Source organism: Grampus griseus (genome assembly GCF_964374135.1).
Source record: "Grampus griseus genome assembly, chromosome: 15".
Classification (NCBI taxonomy): Eukaryota; Metazoa; Chordata; class Mammalia; order Artiodactyla; family Delphinidae; genus Grampus; species Grampus griseus.
Window position 1 is genome coordinate 802007 of NC_139009.1, and position 20995 is coordinate 823001.

General features: G+C 57.2%; 1 protein-coding gene across 1 annotated transcript in view; it reads left to right on the plus strand.

The window, feature by feature from the left end:
* Positions 1 to 18777, plus strand: part of TPO (thyroid peroxidase) — a 38369-nt gene extending 19592 nt beyond the window's left edge. The window contains exons 8-16 of the mRNA XM_082672640.1: positions 3259 to 3511; positions 4051 to 4221; positions 5538 to 5775; positions 6289 to 6497; positions 7085 to 7255; positions 11731 to 11862; positions 12657 to 12756; positions 17913 to 18045; positions 18645 to 18777. Coding sequence (XP_082528766.1) covers positions 3259 to 3511; positions 4051 to 4221; positions 5538 to 5775; positions 6289 to 6497; positions 7085 to 7255; positions 11731 to 11862; positions 12657 to 12756; positions 17913 to 18045; positions 18645 to 18707 — 1470 coding nt within the window. The 3' untranslated portion in view covers positions 18708 to 18777. The remainder of the gene's footprint in view (positions 1 to 3258; positions 3512 to 4050; positions 4222 to 5537; positions 5776 to 6288; positions 6498 to 7084; positions 7256 to 11730; positions 11863 to 12656; positions 12757 to 17912; positions 18046 to 18644) is intronic.
* The last annotated feature ends 2218 nt before the right edge of the window (positions 18778 to 20995 follow it).

Sequence of the window (20995 nt, forward strand, 5' to 3'; positions counted from 1 at the left end):
TCTCACAGGGACCACATGACGGGATGGGCCATCCCCAGGCACTGCCTGTCCCTTGCCCACCTTTGGTCCACTGTGGCCCAGCCACCCAGGAGTTAGAGCAGAGACTACAGAGCCCTGCTGTGCCTGGCGCCCCCCCATAGATGTTGGTGGGTTGGGGGACTTGGACGTGGTCCAGGAGAGGCTGGGCAGCAGCTGGGGGCTTGTGATTCCTCTGCTGAGGAAGGACGTCAGTGCTTTAATACCAGGGTGCTTTGGGTGAGCCCCGGCCCTGGATGAGTGGGCTTGTGGAGTGTGTGTGTGTGTGTGTGTGTGTGTGTGTGTGTGTCTGTGCACGCGTGTTTGCATGCCCGGCCCTGGATGAGTGGGCTTGTGGAGAGAGTGTGTGTGTGTGTGTGTGTATGTGTGTGTGTGTCTGTGCACGCGTGTTTGCACGGCACGGTACGTAGACAGGTAGACTCTAAACCGGGCATCTGATACACAAATAGTCTGCCTGCTGCCCGGATGAACACTGCAGCTTGGTGTAAACGAGCTGACAGATGTGAACACACAGGAGATAAAATAAAGAAGGAAAGGCACGGGAACCTGTGAGGGGTTTGAGTGCAGCGTGGCCAGGAGTCTTGCGATGGCTCTCAGTGACAATCAAGGACCTCATCCGTCAGCCCTCACCGGACCCCCTTGAACAGAGCGGCCTGGCCAGTCAGGAAGCGTTAGGATGATGTCCCCACTTCCGAGCCGTCCTGCCCCCTCAGCAGGCTCACTGGTGAAATAAGTCCCGGGATCATGCCTCTTTCTGGCTTGCCGTCACCACCCCAGCTATGCTTTGTTTTGGTTCCCTCTGTGCCGCTCCCCTGAATGTAAGCTCCAGGGAGACAGAGATTCCCTATTGTTTAATGGCTTCCGGGCACCTGGACCCAGCCTGACTCTAAGAGGTGCTTCACAATGTGAATTCAGGAGCGAAGACCAGATCCCAGGGACAATCCCGGGAGTCCTGCCCTGCTGTCTCCCCGAGAGCCAGGATTTCCCTTAAACTTTCTTTAAACGCACAAGAGCCCAGTCGGCGCCGGGGCCTGAGCTGAGTGGCTGGATCTCAGATCCACGTGGACCCTCCCGGAGAAAAGGCTCCGTGACCACTGTGTGCCCCTGCAGCGGGGAAGGCGGGGTGGTTATCTGGGTGCACGCGGCCCTAGACTCGTACGTTAGAGGTGCTTGCATTCGAGAATTCTGAGAACCCCTGCTGGCCTGGAAATAGCGTCATGTGTCTCCTGTGCTTCTCAAATAGTGAGATAATAAGTGCGGCCGCGGCCCTGAGAAGCGGCAGGGAGGGGCAGGGAGGAGTGCTTCGCTGGACCGTGACTGTCCCAGCGCACGCGGCGGGTGAGGAACCGCCACGAGGGTTTCAGCATCATCCTGGCAATTCCAAAGGAGGGTTAGAGCCCCGCCGACCAGAGTGAAGCAGTGCTGCAGCCCTCACCCTGGGGAGAGATCCAGGCTTTTTGGCAAAATCGCCTCCAGTTACATTTCAGATCAGATCGCGAGAGACTGGTGATGGGGGCTGTGCTCCAAGGTCGAGCAGGGACGATGTGTGGGGTGGACTGCAGGGCGCCCTCCGCTCTCTGAAGCAGCTGCTTCGGGGGCGAGGGGAGCCTTGCCAGCCTGTGACAGCAGGCTCTGCGTCCTCCGGGATCACAAGTGGGCCTGAGTTAGGGAGCGGGGAGGCGCCACCACTAAACAGTTTCCACTTGAGCGTGAAGCTGTCTCGCGTCCCTGGCGGAGAAGAGAGAGGATCTCCCGTCTGCTGGGGGCAGAAGGAATCAGAGCCGAGCACTGGTGGGAGTGGAAGTCGCTGCTGTGTCCCCTCGCGGGGTGGGGAGAAGGCACGGCTGCAGCCCCGACCGGTGGTGGGAAAAGCTGCAGCATCTGAGGTGGTGGCGGCTTCTGTGTGATCACGTCCTAACTCTTCCCGAATGCCAGTCGGGCACGTGCCAGGCCCCTGCTCCAGTCAGTCCGGGTCTCGGCGGGGACGGCACGCAGCGGTGCGAGGGGCTCCATGGGCCCTTCACCTGGAGGCCGCAGCCTCCGCTGGCCTGGGAAGTCTGGCTTGTGCACTTAGAAGACACACTCCGTCGTTTGGAAGGGATGGCCCACAAGGACGCAGAGGCTCTGTTGTCACCTTCATGTTGTTTCTGAGAATGGTACACGTTCCCTTCCTACACTCATAAGCTGAAATGTAAGACCTTTCCCTCTAGGATAGAATCTTTCCTACTGGTTTATATTCCTCATTTAGATGTGGCTCATGGGCCCAAATATTCTCTTAAATACCAGACAATTCAGAAGGGAAAAAAGGAATAACACAGGGATCTCGGCCCCTGCTTACATTTTAATGCGTGGAAGCCATTCCGACCGTGTATGAGCTTTAGGTTGTGTATCATGTCCTTTAAACCTGGGGACAGGTGGTTATCCGTGCATGGATGTATACACCATATACAATATATGCATCTTCTCCGTATAATGTCTCTATATGATACCATATGTCTGCTACGTATAAAGCCATACAGTATCTAATATATCCATGTGCTCTATAGAACGTCTATAGATAATACCATGTGTCTAATACATATAAACCCATGTATATTTTTTATTCTCACAAAAACTCAAAGGAAGAGGTTTCTCCAGCAGAGGAAACAGGTTCAGAGAGGTCAGCCTCCCAGAGTCACGTAGCTGAGAAGGGGGGATATGGGGTTGCAGCTCACCTTGGTCCAAATCTTCAGCCTCTGATGCCCAGACCCAGCGAAGGGACTAGATTCTGAGTTTTGTTTTAGGTCCTGGTGTTAACGGGGGGCTCGTGGGTGAAGTGGGAGTGAAGGGGGCTGATTGCTGGACAGAAACCTTGTCATGTTTCTGAACGAGTGCAGGGGGCAGCAGCCTCCTTGGTTCGTCTTCACGCACTGAGGGTCCCCCTCACTTTCCGTGGCCTGGCCTGGCCTGGAGGGTGTCTGGGGGCATCTCTGACGTGCCCTGTACAGCCCCGTAGAAGCCGAGAGCTCAGGACTTTCTTTGGAACAGGGGGTGTTCCTGCACCTGCTCCCCTGCTGCCCTGTGCCCCCAGGTGACAAGACCCCCAGTGACAGCTCTGGAGGTGCAGCTGCCCCAGGCCTGTGCGGGAAGAAGCCCCCCAACCCGGCATCGCTCTGACTGTGAGCCCGCATCCAGCCAGGGGCTCCGCTGCCCCGGCCCCCACCCACTCTCCTTTCTCCGCAGATCATCACCCTGCGGGATTACGTCCCCAAAATCCTGGGCCCCGAGGCCTTCGGGCAGCACGTGGGCCCCTACAGGGGATACGACCCCGCCGTGGACCCTACGGTGTCCAATGTGTTCTCCACGGCCGCCTTCCGCTTTGGACACGCCACAGTGCACCCGCTGGTGCGGCGACTGGACGCCCGCTTCCAGGAGCGCCTGGGGCTCCTGCCGCTGCGGGATGCCTTCTTCCGGCCCTGGCGGCTCCTTGAGGAAGGTGCGCATCCCTGGGCCACGCTTGGGAGGGGGAGCCGGGTGTGCGGTCACCTGCCCGCTGGCCGGAGGTGCTCGGGTCAGCAGCGGGCGTGGAGAATATAAATGCATCCACAGAGGTCTGAAAAGTGATCCTGTTCATCAGACGCTTTCGCTGGGGTTTCTGAGTCTCCAGAACTCCCAGGGACGGCCCCGGGCTCCCTCAGCCAGGCTGGGGCTTGTTCACTGGTCTAGGCTGTAGACCCAGCAAACACCTCCTTCAACTGTGACGTTTCTGCTGCTGAAAAACAAGCACAAACCTCTGCCCCTGAGGCTCCATCCTGGTTTCCTTCAGACACACGTCCCGGTCCGGCCCGCTGGGGCTCTGACGGGGCGAATCCACCACGAGGCAGCACCCTAAGGGCCCAGGAAACTTGGGAAGCCCTGGAGGTGAATTCCTGAGATTATGGGAGGCTTTTGTTCAGAACCAGCATAGTTTACGATCTGTTCTGTTTCCCCGAGACTCACCTGAGAATGCGCGTCCCTCCTCTGTGCTGTTTCCAGGTGGTGTGGACCCCATCATGAGGGGCCTGCTGGCGACACCAGCCAAGCTGCAGGTGCAAGACCAGCTGATGAACGAGGAGCTGACAGAGAGGCTCTTTGTGCTGTCGGACTCGGGGACCCTGGACCTGGCATCCATCAACCTGCAGAGGGGCCGGGACCACGGCCTGCCAGGTGGGCCCTCCTGGTTCCTTTCCTGCGGGAGCTGCCGGATGAGCTGCCGTTCTAACGTATCTCGGACCTACTGCCAACGTCTGAGAAACGGCTTTGAAAGCCTCTGTACCCTCGCGTTCTAACTGGAAATAAGGCCTCCTCTCCTCTAGCTCTGTTTAGTCTGAGCGCCAGCCCCCACCCCCAGATTTCTGTGTCCCGCTGCCTCAGCGCCCTGCGGGGAGCTGGCCCGGGCGCGATGCGTTTCCTTGTGTCCATGCGTCCACGCGGCACTTCCGTCGGGGCCCCGGGCATAAAACGGGCTGTGTCTGAGGCCCCGGGCATAAAACGAGACCCAGTCTTGCCAAAAGGACCGCGGGCGGCAGAGCACATAACCAGAGAGGAAATGACGGGGAGCCTTGGCGAGCTTCTGGTCAGACCCAGATGGCGCGTAAGGCGAGGGCTCACGCGCCATGAGGAGGGTTGGAGGTCTGGAGGAGGCGGGCCCCGAGAGCAGTGGGACGCGGAGGGGGAGGATGGGGGACCAGCGGTCCAGCAAGCCGGAGACCAGGAGGGAGCTGCAGCCCAGAGTCACACAGACGTGGTCCTTTCCATGGCTCTGCCTGTGTGTGTGTGTGTGGTCTGTATGTGCGTGTCTGTATGTCTGTGTGCCTGTACGTCTGTGTGTCTGTTCGTGTGTGTGTCTGTGCGTGTGTCTGTATGTCTGTGCATCCGTATGTTTGTGTGTCTGTGTGTGTGGCTGTGCATGTGTGTGTCTGTGTGCCTGTGTGTGCCTGTGTCTGTGCATGTGTGTGGCTGTGCGTGTGTGTGCCTGTGTGTGTGCCTGTGTGTGTCTGTGTGCCTGTGTGTGTGTGTGTGTGTGGATGTGCGTGTGTGTGCCTGTGTGTGTGCGTGTGTGGCTGTGCGTGTGTGGCTGTGCGTGTGTGTGCCTGTGCGTATGTGTGCCTGTGTGGAAGGAGGGGTGCTGGCGCCTGTGCTCCGGCCGCTCCCGTGGGAACGTGGATACGGCAGGTGAGCGCTGGCCTCACTGCTCAGCAGAGACGAGAAGTGGGTAAAAGTGTGACGCACTCGGGTGTGTAGGGTTCAGCCTGGTCCCCACGCATGCTGCCTGGCTGGTTTGTGAGCAAACTCTCCACAAGGCCCTGCCGCCCGTGCTGGAATATTCCGACAGGGAGGTCTGCAGGCCGTGGGGCGGCAAGGTGGATTTGAGGCGGGGACCCTGTGGCCAGAGCCCCAGGTCTCGATGGCCCACAGCCGGCGGGGCGGGTGGGGAACGTCCGGATCCCGAGTAGGGTGGCCTCGGCCCTCTCCCCGCACAGGTTACAATGAGTGGCGGGAATTCTGCGGCTTGTCCAGGCTGGAGACCCGGGCCGACCTGAGAGCCGCCACCAGCCACGGGAGCGTGGCCGACAAGATCTTGGACCTGTACGGGCACCCGGCTAACGTGGACGTGTGGCTCGGGGGCTTAGCCGAGAGAGTCCTCCCCGGGGCGCGGACCGGCCCGCTGTTTGCCTGCATCATCGGAAAGCAAATGAGGAACCTGAGGGACGGGGACCGGTAGGTGCCCGGGATAGGTGGGGACGCAGGGGCTGTTCGGTGCTAACAGCGTTCCCGCGCTGGAAGCGGGGCTTTATGTGGTGAGAGGAGCGCGCTGTGGCCTTCGGGTCAGCAGCTGTGGGCTTTGCCAGCGATGCAGCCTCTTGGGAGGAAAGTGAGACAGTTTCCCAGAAGCTGAATTCCCCTGGCGACGGGCCAGAGGAGAGCCTGCGGGGCGGGGGCCTCAGGGCACGTCCTGCAGGGCAGGCGCAGAGCCCTCCTGAAGGCGGGGTTCTGTCCTCGTCACTCCTGTCGTAGAGGCAGCTCTGCACCCAGGGAAAATCAGTGCAGCTGAGCAGGTTAACTGGGTCCCTAAATGGAAAGAACGGTCCTCCCGGCGCCGTCCGGGCCGCTCTCCTTCCCTGGCCGCGCCCGGCCTCCGGTGCCGCATGGCGTGGGCACAGAGGGTGGGCAGGAGTGGTCGGCGTGGCAGGGACTGGGCTCTCACGTGTCCTCACGTCTGTCCTCCTGGAGGTTCTGGTGGGAGAACCAGGCGGTGTTCACGGAAGCCCAGAGGCAGGAGCTGGGCCGGCACTCTCTGTCCCGCGTCATCTGCGACAACACCGGCCTCTCCCGCGTGCCACGCGATGCCTTCCGGGTCGGGACGTGGCCCCAGGAGTTCGAGTCGTGCGACAGCATCCCGGGGATGAACCTGGGCGCGTGGAGGGAGGCCCCGCCTCCAGGTAGCCGCGAACCGGCAGCGTCTCTCCTACAGGGTCAAGGACAGGGTCTCCCGGGGGTCACAGCTTCTGAGAGAAGCTGCTTCAAATCCTCTCGGGGGAAGGAAGGAGCCTCCCGCCCTGCTGGGTCCCGGGCGCGACCTCCTCGGCGGGGAAGGCGCAGGTCTGAGGCGAAGCCCCCCTCGGCCCCTCCTGGGGACCACACTGGCCTGCACCTGCCAGCAGAGCAACTGTGTCTCGGGTCCCAGCCTCGGGAGGGTTGGCCGACGGTGAGCTCCCCTGGGGTCAGAAGAGGAGAGGGGCTGAGATCCAGCCTGCCTTGTGCAGCGAGGACCGTGGCCGCCCTCAATTAAAGCGGTCTCGTCGTGGTGGGTGGGGAAGCCTGGTCACGGCCGATACATGGGGAAGGGTTAGAGGCGTGACTTTGCCGCAGGGGGTCAGTGCTGAGAGGGGCCCGTGCTGTGTCCCACCTGGAGGGAAGGAGATTGCTGACGTGAGCCCCTTGGGAGGCCAATCGGGGGATGCAGCCCCAGAGGAGGGCGAAGAAAGGGGTCCGGCACTGACTGTATGTACCTGTCAACCTGGCCCAGGGGATGCCTGTGGCTTCCCGGACAAAGTGGAGGACGGGGACTTCCTGCTGTGTGAGGAGTCCGGAAGGCGTGTGCTGGTGTTTTCCTGTCGCCATGGATTCCAGCTCCACGGGCCGGAGCAAGTTGCCTGCACCCGCCGAGGATGGGATTCCCGGCCTCCGGTCTGTAAAGGTCAGTCGTTAACAGGTGTCTTTTCGTGGCTTGACCCTGGAGTCTGCATTTTTCAAATACAAATTAAGAATAAATGTCCTTGAAAAATAAATAACTTTAAAAATTGTGAATCACTATACTGCACACCTGTAACTTATATAATACCATACAGCAACTATCCTTCAATTTAAAGACAAACTGGAAGGAAACCCCAAATGAAAACATACATAAATGTCATTCAACCAGAGGTGTCTCCGAGTATAATCATCTTCCAGGGACTCTCTGTGTGGACATAAAGTATCCCCTCCCCAGTGGCCCATGTTCCTAAGTCGATGTCTTTCTAGAAAATGAAGCACCCAGACGGTCGCCTCACGACACGCCCGCGGGGTGACCCGGGAAGGACAGGGGGAGGAAGAGGCTAGAGCTTCAGGGAGGCCTGTAGGAAGGAGCTCACAGAGCCAGTGCTCCAATGAAACACGAGTGTTTCCACAGGAGGCGTCAGTAGAGCAGGCCCCCCACCTGTGGTGGCCCGTTCCCAGGGAGACCTCACCCTCCTCCCTGCTCTGGGCCCCAGTCTGCCTACACCTGGGAGGACCCGGAACCGGGACCAGGCAAGCAGAAGCAGGAAGCCTCCCTCGTCCCCTGGGAGAAGCTCCCTCACGTTTCCCTCTAAGCTGCACGAGGAAGACCCTAGAGGAGCAGGAGACGGACTCATGCAAGAATCGGGCTGGTTTACGACAAATGAAAACAAGGCCCAACTTGTTCAGTTCTACAGTTTCGATTTGGGAAGATGAAACAATTCCAGAGATGGAGGGCGGTCATAGCTGACGACCACGTGATCGTACTTAATGCGACCAAAAGGCACACTGACAAATAATTAAGATGGTACATTTCATGTTATGTATGTTTTACCACAGTAACAAAGTTTTCACTTCAATTCTGGGGACTCCAAAATGGGTCCTGGAAAGTTACAGAGGCCACACCCGCCTCTAGACTCGGAAGAGTACAGGAAAAGCCCAGGAGAGGCGGAGCCCCAGGACCCTCAGGACTCAGCCCGGGACACCAGGTTCAGGAAGGTCCCGGCCGCTCCCTCCAGGTGAGGGGGAAGGACAAGGAGGCAAAGAAGGAGGGGCTCCAGGGCGATGTCCAGGCCACCACTTGGAGGAGGGCGGACGACACAGGGAGCTCATCGGGAAAGTGAGGGTTTGAGGGAATCTACGGCCAAAACCAGCACGCTGGGCCGGAGAGCCCTGGTTAGATGGTAGGGCAGCCTTCACACACCCAGGTCTGCACCAGGAGGACGTGGGCTGTAGCCAAGCGGGCACCTCCCACGTCTCCTTGGGGTTTGGGCGTGAACGATGGTGGACTTGAAGCAGAGGGGGCCGGGCCAGGCCGCACAGAGAGTCACGTTCCAGGAGCCTCCCGTGACAGGAGCCCGACCGTCCTGGACCGCGGTGGCATCCAGACGCGCCTCTTCTGTCCGTCAACCGCCTCTTCTTTTGCTGCCGATTCTTATGTTCTGTAGACGGTCCCACAGGAGCAAAAGTAGGACAAATATAAAAGCTTTTAGTGCTGTTTCCACTTAGCGCTGGTGCAGAATTAAAACATCCCTGTTACCCAGGGCTGTGGTCCTGGTGTCGGCAGGGCAAGGACACGAGCCCGGGGCGGGCGGTGGGGGTGGGTGAGAGCCCCGCGTGCTCCAGGTGTAAACGTCACATGTGTACCTTCCGTCTTTACTGAAAAAACCCCTGGACCTTTTATGCTGCATCATGCTGGCTACTTGTTTTAGCTATTTATGACCCCGAAGCTCTATTCCTAGGGGTCTACAAGGTACAAATAATAAAGGAGAAAAGCTTAGAACCAGAGAGTAAAGGAGGGTCAGTGCCACGGGCTCACCCGCTGCCCCTGGTTACGCTCCGACGCCCAGCTCAGACTCTCCCCGAGGGAGGCCTTCTGCGCCCTAGCGATGGTCCAAACGATGCCAGCATCGCTCTTCTACTCCCAACGTCCTCCCACCTCCCAGTCAGCTCCCCCACCTCCTGTCTTTTTCTAACGTAATTTTTCATACTAACAGCTAACCGCGCCCTGAAAGCACGTGCAAGGCACGTGTCAGCACATCACTAAGTAAACGGCGAGTTACAGAGCTGTGTGGGCAGTGAGGACCCACTTTCCAACAAGCAGGGGGTCCTATTTATTTCGACATTGATAAGCGTCCCATGGAGACAGGAGCTCCTTAAGCTCGGTCACATGGGCACAGCGAGATAGGACCAGTGAGGAGGGTACTGACTCTGTTTATAGAACCCTGTGTTTTTGTCTGGACACATCGATAATTAGGGCAGAATATCTTTAACATAAGTATATGACAGGAAGCAGGACGAGGGCTCGCTCCTTTACACAGATACTTTTCGCCTCATCTATGCCTCTACTAGAAGTTTCTAAGCCAAGAATTGCGAGAAAAAAATGACTCTGGATGTAGCAGGGAGGGAATTTCACTTCCGCTGTGAATAGATGAGACAGAAGGGCTGCAGCCCGTCCTCAGTGCAATCGCTTACCTGCACGTCCATGGCTGCAGAAAGGGCAGCAACAGCGTTTAACTGAACATCTAATCCACAAACTCTAAGGAGACTCGTTCTCTCTTCTCTGTTCAAATCCTGCTTAGGCCCCAAAATCATCACATTAAAAAAAAAATTAGCAAATGAGTGTAATGAGTCTCTTTCGAGGGCTTTGAAGTCGTGAATCCAGAAGGATAAAAAGCAATGTGTCCGTGGCTTTTCGCTCCGGTTATTGCCGAGAGGTTCTGTAATAAATGAGGACAAATAAACGTTTCTGCACCTACAGGGAGCGTGAGGCTTGCTGTCGGCACACATGTGCCTAGGGAAGTGGAACAGCGTGCAGATGTTTGTAGCTGGGCCCGGGGGTGCGGTCTTCAGCTGTCCCGGTAGGAGCAGCCATGGCCATGGTGCAGACTGACGTGGGGATCTGGGGGCACACAGGCTTGAGACGGCCCTCACCACCCGTGTGGGGCTGCCACACATTCTGGGTGGACTCCCCGGACCAGGAGACCAGACCCTACAGTCCCCGCTCTGGCTTCTGATGGGAAGAACCTGACCCTGGAGTGAAAGGGGTTGAATTCTGTCCCCCCAAAAGGTATGTTGAAGCCCTAAACCTCAGGACCTCAGATGTGGCCTTATTAGGAGTAGGGTCTTTACAGGTGCAGTCCAATTCCAATGAGGCCATCAGGGTGGGCCCTGGTCCAGGAGGACTGGTGTCCCTCTAGGAGGAAGACAGACATGGAGGGAAGACGGCCCCGTGAGGACGGAGGATGGGAGAGAGGCAGCCAGGCGGAGGAAGCCAAGACGGCCAGCAGCCCCGGGAGCTGGGAGAGGCCGGGAGCGATGCTTCCCTCCGAGTGTGCTCAGGGCCGCGTCTGCACTTCAGGCCTCCAGAGCCAGGAAAGAAGGAACCTGCCTTGTTTTATGCACCCTCTCTGCAGTCCAGTGTCCAGGATGGAGTGAGGGGCTCAGCCAGTGGCAGACGCTGAGCCCAGGTTCACTTCATTCCCTCAGAACAAGGGCCACCTACGAGGACACACGCGTGTGACGTTTGCTAATGTGATGTGGCTGGACAGCATGTATTCAGGACATGTTTCTTCTTTTGACATTCTGCTGCTTCCTTCCTGAAATTGGCCAGAAAAGATAGCATGTTATTTGGAAACAGGAACCTGGGGTCCGGTCGTGGTTATGGGTTCCGACAGAAGGAGACCGCGGGGGCCGCACACGCTCCTTGTCTGGGGGGACTCACCACACCCACCTGCTCTGTGGGCCTGGGTGTCAGGTCCCAGCTCCCGGCGGCACGGCCGGTGTTCTCCCAGCGGTGGGTGGAGGCCCAGGCCCAGAGCCGGCTGTGTGGCTGGAAGCTGTCCGCTCGGGGTGGGCGGACTCGCTCCCACCGGCCCTCACCCGCCTCCTTCCCACCCACTCTCGAGTCCCGCCCGGGGTGGAGTCCTCCGCAGTGTGGAAAGCACCAGCGGCCTCCAGGGGGTCCACGTGCCCGCGTCTGAGCGAGGTTGCTGGCCTGTGTGGCCTGAACCTCCGGGGACCTGCCTCACCCTCGGGCCCTCGCAGCACCTGGCAGAATTTGAACGAACAGAACTGAGTCTGGATCGGCACTGGCACCAGAGGGATTGCGGGCCTGAGGCCGCCACTAGGGACGGGCCAGGAGAAGCAGTCAGGCCAGCGGGGCAGAGAGTGGCCACGGGCTGGGCTGTCTCCTGAGCGGCCGAAGGGCCGCTGTGAGCATAAGTGGGGCGGGAGGGAAATGCCCGCGGGACATCAGGGGACGTTCTCTTTTCAAAGGTGCGGGGATCCAGGGGAGACGCGGCCCCGACATGGGGTGATGTCCCTCTGCCTCCTGGACACGGGACAGAGCTGGGGAGGGACCGGCCTCGTGGGGAAGGGAAGCAGGAGGCTGTCCCTGACCTCTCGTCGTGTGTGCAGACATCAACGAGTGTGAAGACGTGATGGAACCCCCGTGCCACGCGTCTGCCCGGTGCAAGAACACCAAGGGCGGCTTCCAGTGCGAGTGCACCGACCCCTACGTGCTCGGCGAGGACGGCAGGACCTGCGTGGGTGAGACCACGGCCCTCGGGCATCCAGGCTGGGAGGGGGTGTCGACATACAGGCAGGGATGACCGAAGGGTCACCCTCCGGCCATGTGTGTCCGCGCTGCCACAGCCTCTGATGTTGGGTGAGAACAGGGAGCCAGCCGGTTTGTACCTGAAGCTAGATTGTGTCTGAGACGCAGGACCGCTGTGAAACCCTGGGCGGGGCGGGCTGGCTCCAGACCCTTAGCTAGTTTCACCCCCCCGTGAATTATCTCCGGGAGGGAAGCACGAAGTTTGATCCCCATGTGCAGAACAGAGAGGGTAAGTGGCTTGCTCAGGGTCACACAGCCACTCAGCTGCAAATCTAGGAATCATAACTTGGCTTCCAGCTCCTGTAAGAAAAATTATAAGAAAAGAATACTAAGAAATCTATTTCATAAGCAGTCATAAGAAAAATTATGCACTGGGACCTGTTACAATGGCAAGACATTTTATTAAAGCTCTTGCAGTAGAAAAAGGAGAGCTCAGTACAGAGCAGAGCTCAACTTCAAGCACAGCAAAGACAGCAGGGGAGGGACGCCCACGGGGCAGAGCAGGGAGGTCCATGGAGCTCAACTCCAAGTACAGCAAAGACAGCAGGGGAGGGACAGCCCACGGGGCAGAGCAAGGAGGTCCGTGGAAGGAAAATTACCCGGAGGAACTTGGTTTCCAGGGTCAGGGATGCTCGGGCGGCTGGGAGTGGGGCTGGGGTTTGGGAGGGTGCACTGGCCGCTGCCCTCAGCCGGGCAGGCTCACCGGCTGGCTCTGTCCTTGCTCCAGACTCCGGGAGGCTCCCGCGGGCGTCCATGGTCTCCATCGTGCTGGGCGCCGTGCTCGTCTGTGGCCTGGCAGGCCTCACCTGGATGGTGGTTTGCAGGTGGTAAGTCCCCACGTTTCAGCAGCTTCCGCTCCTATGGGCCCGGCTGGAGATGCTGCTTCTTTATTTTTCTGGAACCAGTAGAGAGCACCGGCGTCCAAACCCACCTGTCTCCAGAGCTACTTTGTTCAGTGTTAGCCTTTCTGGCTCTTTCATTCTGCTCCAGATAATGAAGGTGGGGTGACCGTTCGTACACATTAGAGGGTATTGAACACCTGTGGGTGGAGATTCGGGGATATTGGATTCTTGGTCACATTAAATGATTATATTGAAAGTCTCTTTCGTTAGGAGTAAAGGTTCTTACAAAGGTTTCTCAGAGAAAAAAGGTCATCCCTGGATAAAAACCTTACTCTTCATTTCTCTCCCCTCCCTCAAGAGCAAACTCTGGGGAAATTAGGAAAGTGAAAGGTGAACTTTTATGTTAAAAACGGCACAGCCGTTGAGGCCTTTGGCGGCCGGATCTGCATGTTTCTGGGGGTGAGAGCCGAGCTAGGGCTTCCTTTGGGGGACTTCACTCCATCCCCACCCTTCGCTGCTGCTTCTCATCTGCCAGGTCTTAGGAATCAGACCCGGCGCCGCTCGGTGTTCAAATGTGTGCAGTTAATAGAGACCACGTGGAAGCCACTGTGGGCCAGCAGCAGACCCAGGCCCCGTCCTCTCTGGCCTCTGAGCTGGGTGACCTTCCGGACACCCTCGGGCCGCTTCCCCTCCGCCCAGCTGCAGAATCCCCGGTTCTGTGACTCAGGTGCAGCGCCGGCCCCGCACCCATCCTCGCGTCACCCTGACCCTCTGCTCCCGGGTGGCCTTTGGTTCACGCCCCATCTTCCTGGTGAGCTCAACGCTTCACACCCCCTGTCGTTTCTAGAGACTCCTTGGCACGTTCAGAACCCCCACCTGCTGGACCCCAAAGGGAACTTCCCCCATGGAGTTGCTCATCTTACAGGAATGGGTTTCTAATACCCAGAACCCTGGACCTCAGCGATCAGGTCTCAGGACTGACATCACGCCTTGTGGTCAATAATTGAGTCTCATCAATAACTGAGGGTCACGGCCTTTCCGTTTATTCCGAGGACCTGGAAGGGGGACCTTGTGTCTGTGACCCCCGGTCCTACCCTGCCCCCTGCCAAGATGCAGTAGTAAATCCAGGTCCGTTTCTTTCCCACTCCAGGATGCTCTCTGCCACCCAGACTTCAGATGACACAGGGCTGTGATCTCCAGGTGAATGACATTTAGGTGACACACTTGCTAATGGACTCACAGCTTCTAACTGCACTAATATCTTTCATAGTTCAGATGCCACGGAGAAATTATTTCTCCAAATCACAAGCTTGTAGAACAGCCACAAGTCACGTGTCAGATACACTGGGTAAATTTAGTCGCTGTCTTAGTCTTCCTTTCCATGGCGAGTACTCATTATGGGCTGATGGTGTCCCCAAAACTCACGTGTTCAAGTCCTAACCTCTAATATCCTGGAATGTGACCTTATCTGGAAACAGGGTCATTGCAGATGAAATTGGTTAAGATGAGATCGTGCTGGAGCAGGTGGGTCCTAACCCTACAGGACTGGTGTCCTTATAAAAGGGGAGTTGGGACACAGATGCACGGGGAAAGGCCAGCGAGCATGGAGACAGACCTGCGTGACGCACCTAGAGCCAAGGCTCACCCAGGCTCGTCAGCGGAGCAGCAGGAGGGAGCAGGGGACCTCACAGCCTCAGAGGAGCCAGCCCTGCCCCCACCTCGGTCTCACGTCTAGAGCCCCAACTGTGAGAGAGCAGATGCTTACTGTTCACACCCTCCAGCCCCAGCACCCCCCAGACACCGAGACACCTGCCTGAGGTGGCCTGGGGCTGAGGACTGTGCTCCTGGCTGCCCATCGGGCCTCCTCTGGTCCTCAGGGTCGACTTTGGCTTGGGGCGATTCATCCTCAGGACTGTTATTTTGACTAATCACTGATTTTTTTACACCTGCCTTGTCCTCAAGACCCCGCTGCTCCCCTGCACTGGGAGAAGGTGACTTACAGTGACTGCAAATGGCGTCTGGAGTTTTAGATGAGGGTGGTGTCAGAAAATATCCCCCATGTTTTCAGAATCACTTGGCCTTAAAAGCTTAGATATTATCGATAATTAAAACCCTTAGGTAGGGCTTCCCTGGTGGCGCAGTGGTTGAGAGTCCGCCTGCCGATGCAGGGGACACGGGTTCGTGCCCCGGTCCGGGAGGATCCCACGTGCCGCGGAACGGCTGGGCCCGTGAGCCAATGCCGCTGAGCCTGCGCGTCCGGAGCCTGTGCTCCGCAGCGGGAGAGGCCACGACAGTGAGAGGCCCGCGTACCGCAAAAAAAACAACAAAAAAACCCTTAGGTAACCATGAAATCAATTAAGCAATAAAAATGAGATGGGCCGTAGGTGAACACCCCCAAACTAGCTGGGTTCTATAATCATATCTACTAAATGCTCCCATTGTGAAAAGCTGATATTACCATAGCTTAGTATTCGGATACAATTTTGTATTTGTAGACATCGCTATTAAACATCAGTCACCTTATTATTATGGAAAAGTTACGCCTCTAGCCCACACACGCAAGAAAAATAGCTGTTTTCTTTCAGATTGACAGCCACAGATTAAATGAACACCTGTCTGAGGAAGTTTGGGAGGGAAACATGTACCACCCTTGATTGTAGACTCTGGAGCCTGAAAAGTACGCCCTGACACCACTTTGGTTGCAAAATACCACTTACCTGAATGACTTGTGAACCCTGCGGGAAGAGGGGAGGCCGATGGCAGGGAGGGGGAGGGGTGGACCTTCTTTATGGGGCCACACGGGGGCCTGTCTGCACGAGCCCCTGAGTCACCACAGCTCCCTGCAAACGCTGCGTCCTCAGAGCCTGGTGGAAGGAGCCTAAACCTACAGGCCACCTGGGTGTCTGCACGCTGCTGCCCCGAGGATTCCAAACCTGATCATTCCAGCCACGAGGATGCCAGTGGGAGACTGCCGGGAGAGACGGAGGCAAACAGAGAGACACAGAGACAGAGAGACAGAGAGAGACAGAGACAAATAGAGAGACAGAAACACAGAGACAGGCAGAGAGACAGACATACAGAGAGAGACAAAGACACAGAGAGAGACAGAGAGACACAGAGAGACACAGAGACAGAGAGACAGAGACAAATAGAAACACAGAGACAGACAGAGAGACAGACATACAGAGAGAGACAAAGACACAGAGAGAGACAGAGAGAGACAGAGAGACACAGAGACAGAGAGACAGAGAGAGACAGAGACAAATAGAAACACAGAGACAGACAGAGAGACAGACATACAGAGAGAGACAAAGACACAGAGAGAGACTGACAGAGAGAGACACAGAGACACAGAGACAGAGAGAGATAGAGAGACATACACAGAGAGACAGAGACAGAGAGAGGCCGAATGGTGGACACGTGTCAGGTGCTCCATGGGCCTTGACCTTCATTCCGTGCTGATTCTCACCCCCCCCATACCCCCCCCCCCACTATTCTGGGTCTAAGCCTATATATTTTGGAGCAACAACTATTAACATAAATATTTCAATCACAAATATACCAACATTGACGTGTTTTCACTGAAAGACTGACCCAGAGTTAACCCCATTAAACCAACTCCTCAGGCAGCTTTCTTTATGCAATTCAAATACACCCCAGTTTGACGTTGTTTGTCTCACTGAAATTATATCCACCAAGACAAATCCTCTTCTGTGCAACTTCTACACTAAAAACTTGATTCACGGCCCACATCCATTTCGCTCGTTGGTCTCCAGCCCAGGAGAGCTTCCTCTGCACAGTTACTTCTGCGGGTCTGAACTGCTCGGGTCAACCCTTTCGGTCTAAATTTCATCCAGACTGTGTTTACCTATCGGTTATTAGTCAGTGGAGACTGTGAGGTGTACATGTCGGTTCCTGGGATGGGCTCTTGTCTTATCGGCCGTCCCAAGTGTAGGCTTTGGCCGTCAATTTCAGCATCTGAGGTGAGAGTCTTCAGTTTCTCCTTGTTTACGTTCCATTATCCTGCGCCTTTGGTAGATGGCAGCTGCATTCTGCACTGTTTATTTCTACCGAAGTATGATTGCAACCTGGGGAAAGAGGGTGAGTTGGCATTATTTCCCACTTATCCCTGAGAGGTGATGGTCCCCCAGGCGGTGTGGCCTCTCCTCTGCCCGAGGCCAACCTTCCGTCCACACCGCGGGTCTGTGCGTGTCCTCCTGCACCTCCCCTTCTCCCCTTCTCTTGATGTCCTCCCTCACCTCCCCTTCTCTTGATGACGGGATGACCTGCTTGGGACAGACCCACGGGGAGGTCGGCCTTACCTGCTCTACCGCCCGGAGCCCAGAGCTGGCGAAACAATACATATATTTTTCACTGCCGTAAGAGTGGCTGCAGGTCAGACGGCTGAACCTGGAACGCAGAGTCCTGTTGCTTTTGTTGCTGTTAATTTTTTTTTGCTATCTTTCAGTTTATCTTTAAGGAAAACATAGAGTTACGCCTCTTGCATGGAGGGGCTGAGGGGAGGCAGTTTCAGCACATCTATCCCGTCCCGCCGTCCAGAGCGGGTCCAGGCACGTGACTCGGGGTCCCGTGCCCTGTGGGGTGCCGTCTCAGTCCCCTGTGCTCCTTCCCTGCTGTGCCCTCACAGGACTCCGGTTCCCGAGGCCGGGCTCCCGACATGAGACCTGGTTTCTTCAACTCTCAGTCTCTTTACCGCTACCGCCCCCTCCCTCAGAGCCCCTGCAGAGATGAAGGTCGATGGCCTGCACCACGTTAGCTGTCCTTATATCCTGGGACACGTTTTTAAAAGTCCCCCATATCTCAGTATTAGATTGTGTCTTAGAAACAGTCAGATTGAAGCCACTTTCACACTGTGACCTTCGCTGTCATCTCCGTCGTTTACTCCTGGGGAGGTGAGGAATTCTATGAGGCAGAGTCTCAGCAAGTACCCCAGCAGGGGGTAAGCATCTGCCTCCAGCTGTGCTCCATGGAATTCTCAGTTTTGTTTCTAAACCGAGGTGTTTTCTTGAATCTGCAGCATTTCTTTGTCTTTGCGGGAGTGAGCTGGTGACCCTCTGAGGTCACATGGCTTGGGGCTCCCTCTGTTTCTTGTAAGCGATGACAGCAGTGTGTGTCCACAGGACACATGCCGACCCTGAATCCTCGCTGCCGATCCTGGAGGGAGAAGGAGAAGGGACTTCCCAGCTGGGACACGGGAAACCCCAGGACGTGAGCTCTCCACAGCACCACCCTCCTGCTGGGGACTCAGAGCAGGTGGGTCCACACCTGGCCTTCCTGGGGTTTGCAGTGCCAGACGTTCCCCTTAAGACCCCGGAAGTCCCTGGGGATGCCGGGCTGCTGGCGCTCAGCGGGGGTGCCTCCTGCATTTCTATTTGGCGCTGTGTCCCCATCCCTGTTGCACCTTCCCGCTGCATGTTTCCCTCTCCTACAAACTGTATTTACAGGAGAATGCTAATTTGTCAAAATGTTAACCTACTTTTTAAAAAGTAAAGACAAATTGGAATCAGTGAGCCAGGGTGAAAGGAATGAACATGCCTTTCATTTGTACGAAGGGCTTCAACCCCAAGACTAACTGTGGGGCATCCGTGGCAGCACGTCTGAAGTACGGGCTGGGGTGATGGGAGAGGAGCCAGGGCTGAAAGAAAATACTGACTTTTGAAATGTGCTTTTTTTAGAAAATGGAGTAATTATAATCAGTGTGAAAGACTCAGTCTAAACTTGCTTTTCACTATCTTTATGCACATGACCCCAAGCGGCGTTATATTAAGAAGTTACTGCTGCTCCCTGGGGCCTGCCTGAGATTCAGGGCTGGGTGGGATTTAGAGCTAAAATGATCCTCTCCTTGGAGGCAGAGTGGAATCAGCCTTGGCACCTGCCTCCCAAGCGTGGAACCAAAACTACGGCACCCGGAGTGAGGCGGCGCCACCGACATGCCCAGACCAGGCCTCTGCGGCCACGCCGGGGACCGCGTACCCGCCGGACACCTCAGCAGCCCGCCGGGGCCGGGGCCAGGGCGAGGCCTCCTGTCGGTCTGAAGCTCGTGGCGGCTGCTCTCCTGCAGGACCCGGCCTGTGGACCCCGAGTCCTTCTCTGCAAGCAGGAGCCTGCACGTGTGATGCGTGCACAGCTCTTGGAGCCCGAGCCAGACACCGCTCTCGTCTGTTTCGATTTCCAAGGGCGGGGACCGGTGGAAGCGGCAGGACGCCCGCGCGCTGCGCGGCGCCTCATCAGGACACGCTGACCCAGCGTGGACGAATAAACCGCGCCACCTTGCGGTCGTCTGGCTCTGTTTGCAAAAGCTGCCTGATGGTTTCCTCCTGGGGGCGTTGCCATGAGGACGTATTTACATGTTACACATATTTATAAACCTGTGCCTCCGACGAAAGGAATGGAAGATTATTTTCACACCCTCACATCCCAGGCTCACTTTTTCTCCAGTTTTAATGTTGCCTCTTATCCTGATTCCTTTTCCCCCTGAGTTTCCTACCCACTCAGCCAGCTTCTCAGCTGACTCAGGATGGACAGTGCGAGCCCAGCTCATCTGTCTCTGCGGAGGCCTGAGCCTGCGCCCCGCCCCTCCTCCTGGGAGCGGAACTCGAGATTTCCTGGAAGGACTGTGATTCTGAGGACGGAACAGGGTCTAAGTGGCTTGTCTCCTCATCTGGGAATCTGCCGCCGGATTTAGAACCGAGGCCTCCATTCCCAGCCGCTGCCCCCTCCCATTTCCAGGCCCCGTTTCTGCCCCTCCATCCCTCTCCCTCGCTTGGGTACCTTAGCCTGATTATCCTCTGAGGGACCCCCTCCGGGCTCGCGGGCAGTCCTGGGGGAGCTATTAGTCACATCAACCCATAAAGCAGTCGTCACTGGGCCCCCGTTTCACACGTGAAGTCGCGAGCCCGGGGAGGCCCAGCAGTCACAGTGACAGCTCTGAGGTGGGGCGGGGCTTGGCCGCAGTGGCCCCCACCTGTGCTGGCCCTTCCCTCACCCAGGACGCAGGGAACCCTCCTCCTTCCTCCTGGGGCGTCCGTGCCCTGCACCTGCTGTGTTCCAAGACCACGTGGTAGGTAGGGATTGACAGATGAGAGCCTACCGCCCGGCTCTGCGCCAGCAAGGAGGGAAACCGCCAGGGGAACTGAAGGTTTGCTCTGCGCGCTTACCCCGGTGTTACGTGGAGAGACAGGTTTTACCGTTCGTCACCTAAAAATACTGCTTCTCGTAGGTCCTGGGCCATCCTGTTCTGTGTTCCCAAGTTCTTATCATTGCTAATATAAAACCCGTTAAACACTTGATTGGACCAGTATGGGAGACGCTCTAACCACCCTCCCATCGCGCCCCTGGGAGATGAAGCCGGTTTCTGCGCCGGAGGTTTTTCCATCAGAGGGGCCGTCGCGAAGTAACACATTGTAGGTCACTGCGCCACTCCGGAAAAGGAAGTGAAGCAGCTCTGGGTCGCTGAGCGATTTCTGCTGAGGGGACGCAGGGACGGCACTAGCTGCTTGGCAGACGCTCTGGTCTCCGCGGAGCCTCGAGCTGACACCACCAGGAACCACCGGTCGGCTCGGCCCCGTGTAGCTCTCAGCCTCTGGCCTCTGCGGCCTTGTTTAGTTCTTATGTGTCTGCTGGGTCCCGTGTGCTGCATCCGGCCCCTGAGCTGCGTTAACGACCAGCTGGCTGGAAGGAACAGTCCCGTCTCCTACGAGTCCTGGGTCACTTGTCTCACCGGCTCCGGGTCCGGACGGGCCTCAGCGCCCAGCTCGCCCGGTGTTCGCACCTGTCACCTTCCATCTGCGCCGAATCCTCACTCCCCCTGAGGTCAGCTTGTTACGGTATTAGTTATTCTGCTGCTGTAATAATTCCGGTCCATCTGCTGTCAGGATTGGCACTAATTTGCCCAGGTTTTGTACCCTCTGAAAGTCTAACCCAGGAGACCGTGCCCTTGGCCTTGGGGTCTAGGACTCGACCGGCTCCCGGCCCAGGCCCATCTGTGTCTGCTGTGCCTCCTGTTCTTACTATTTCTGTGGGGAATTCACACGAGACGACCTGCAAACTGGCGGTGGACGTAGCTCGCCCTTGGGACACTCAGCATCGCGCGATGCTAACCCTGGGCGTCACCCCAGCACCGCGCGATGCTTACCCTGGACGTCACCCCAGCACCGCGCGATGCTTACCCTGGGCGTCACCCCAGCACCGCGCGATGCTTACC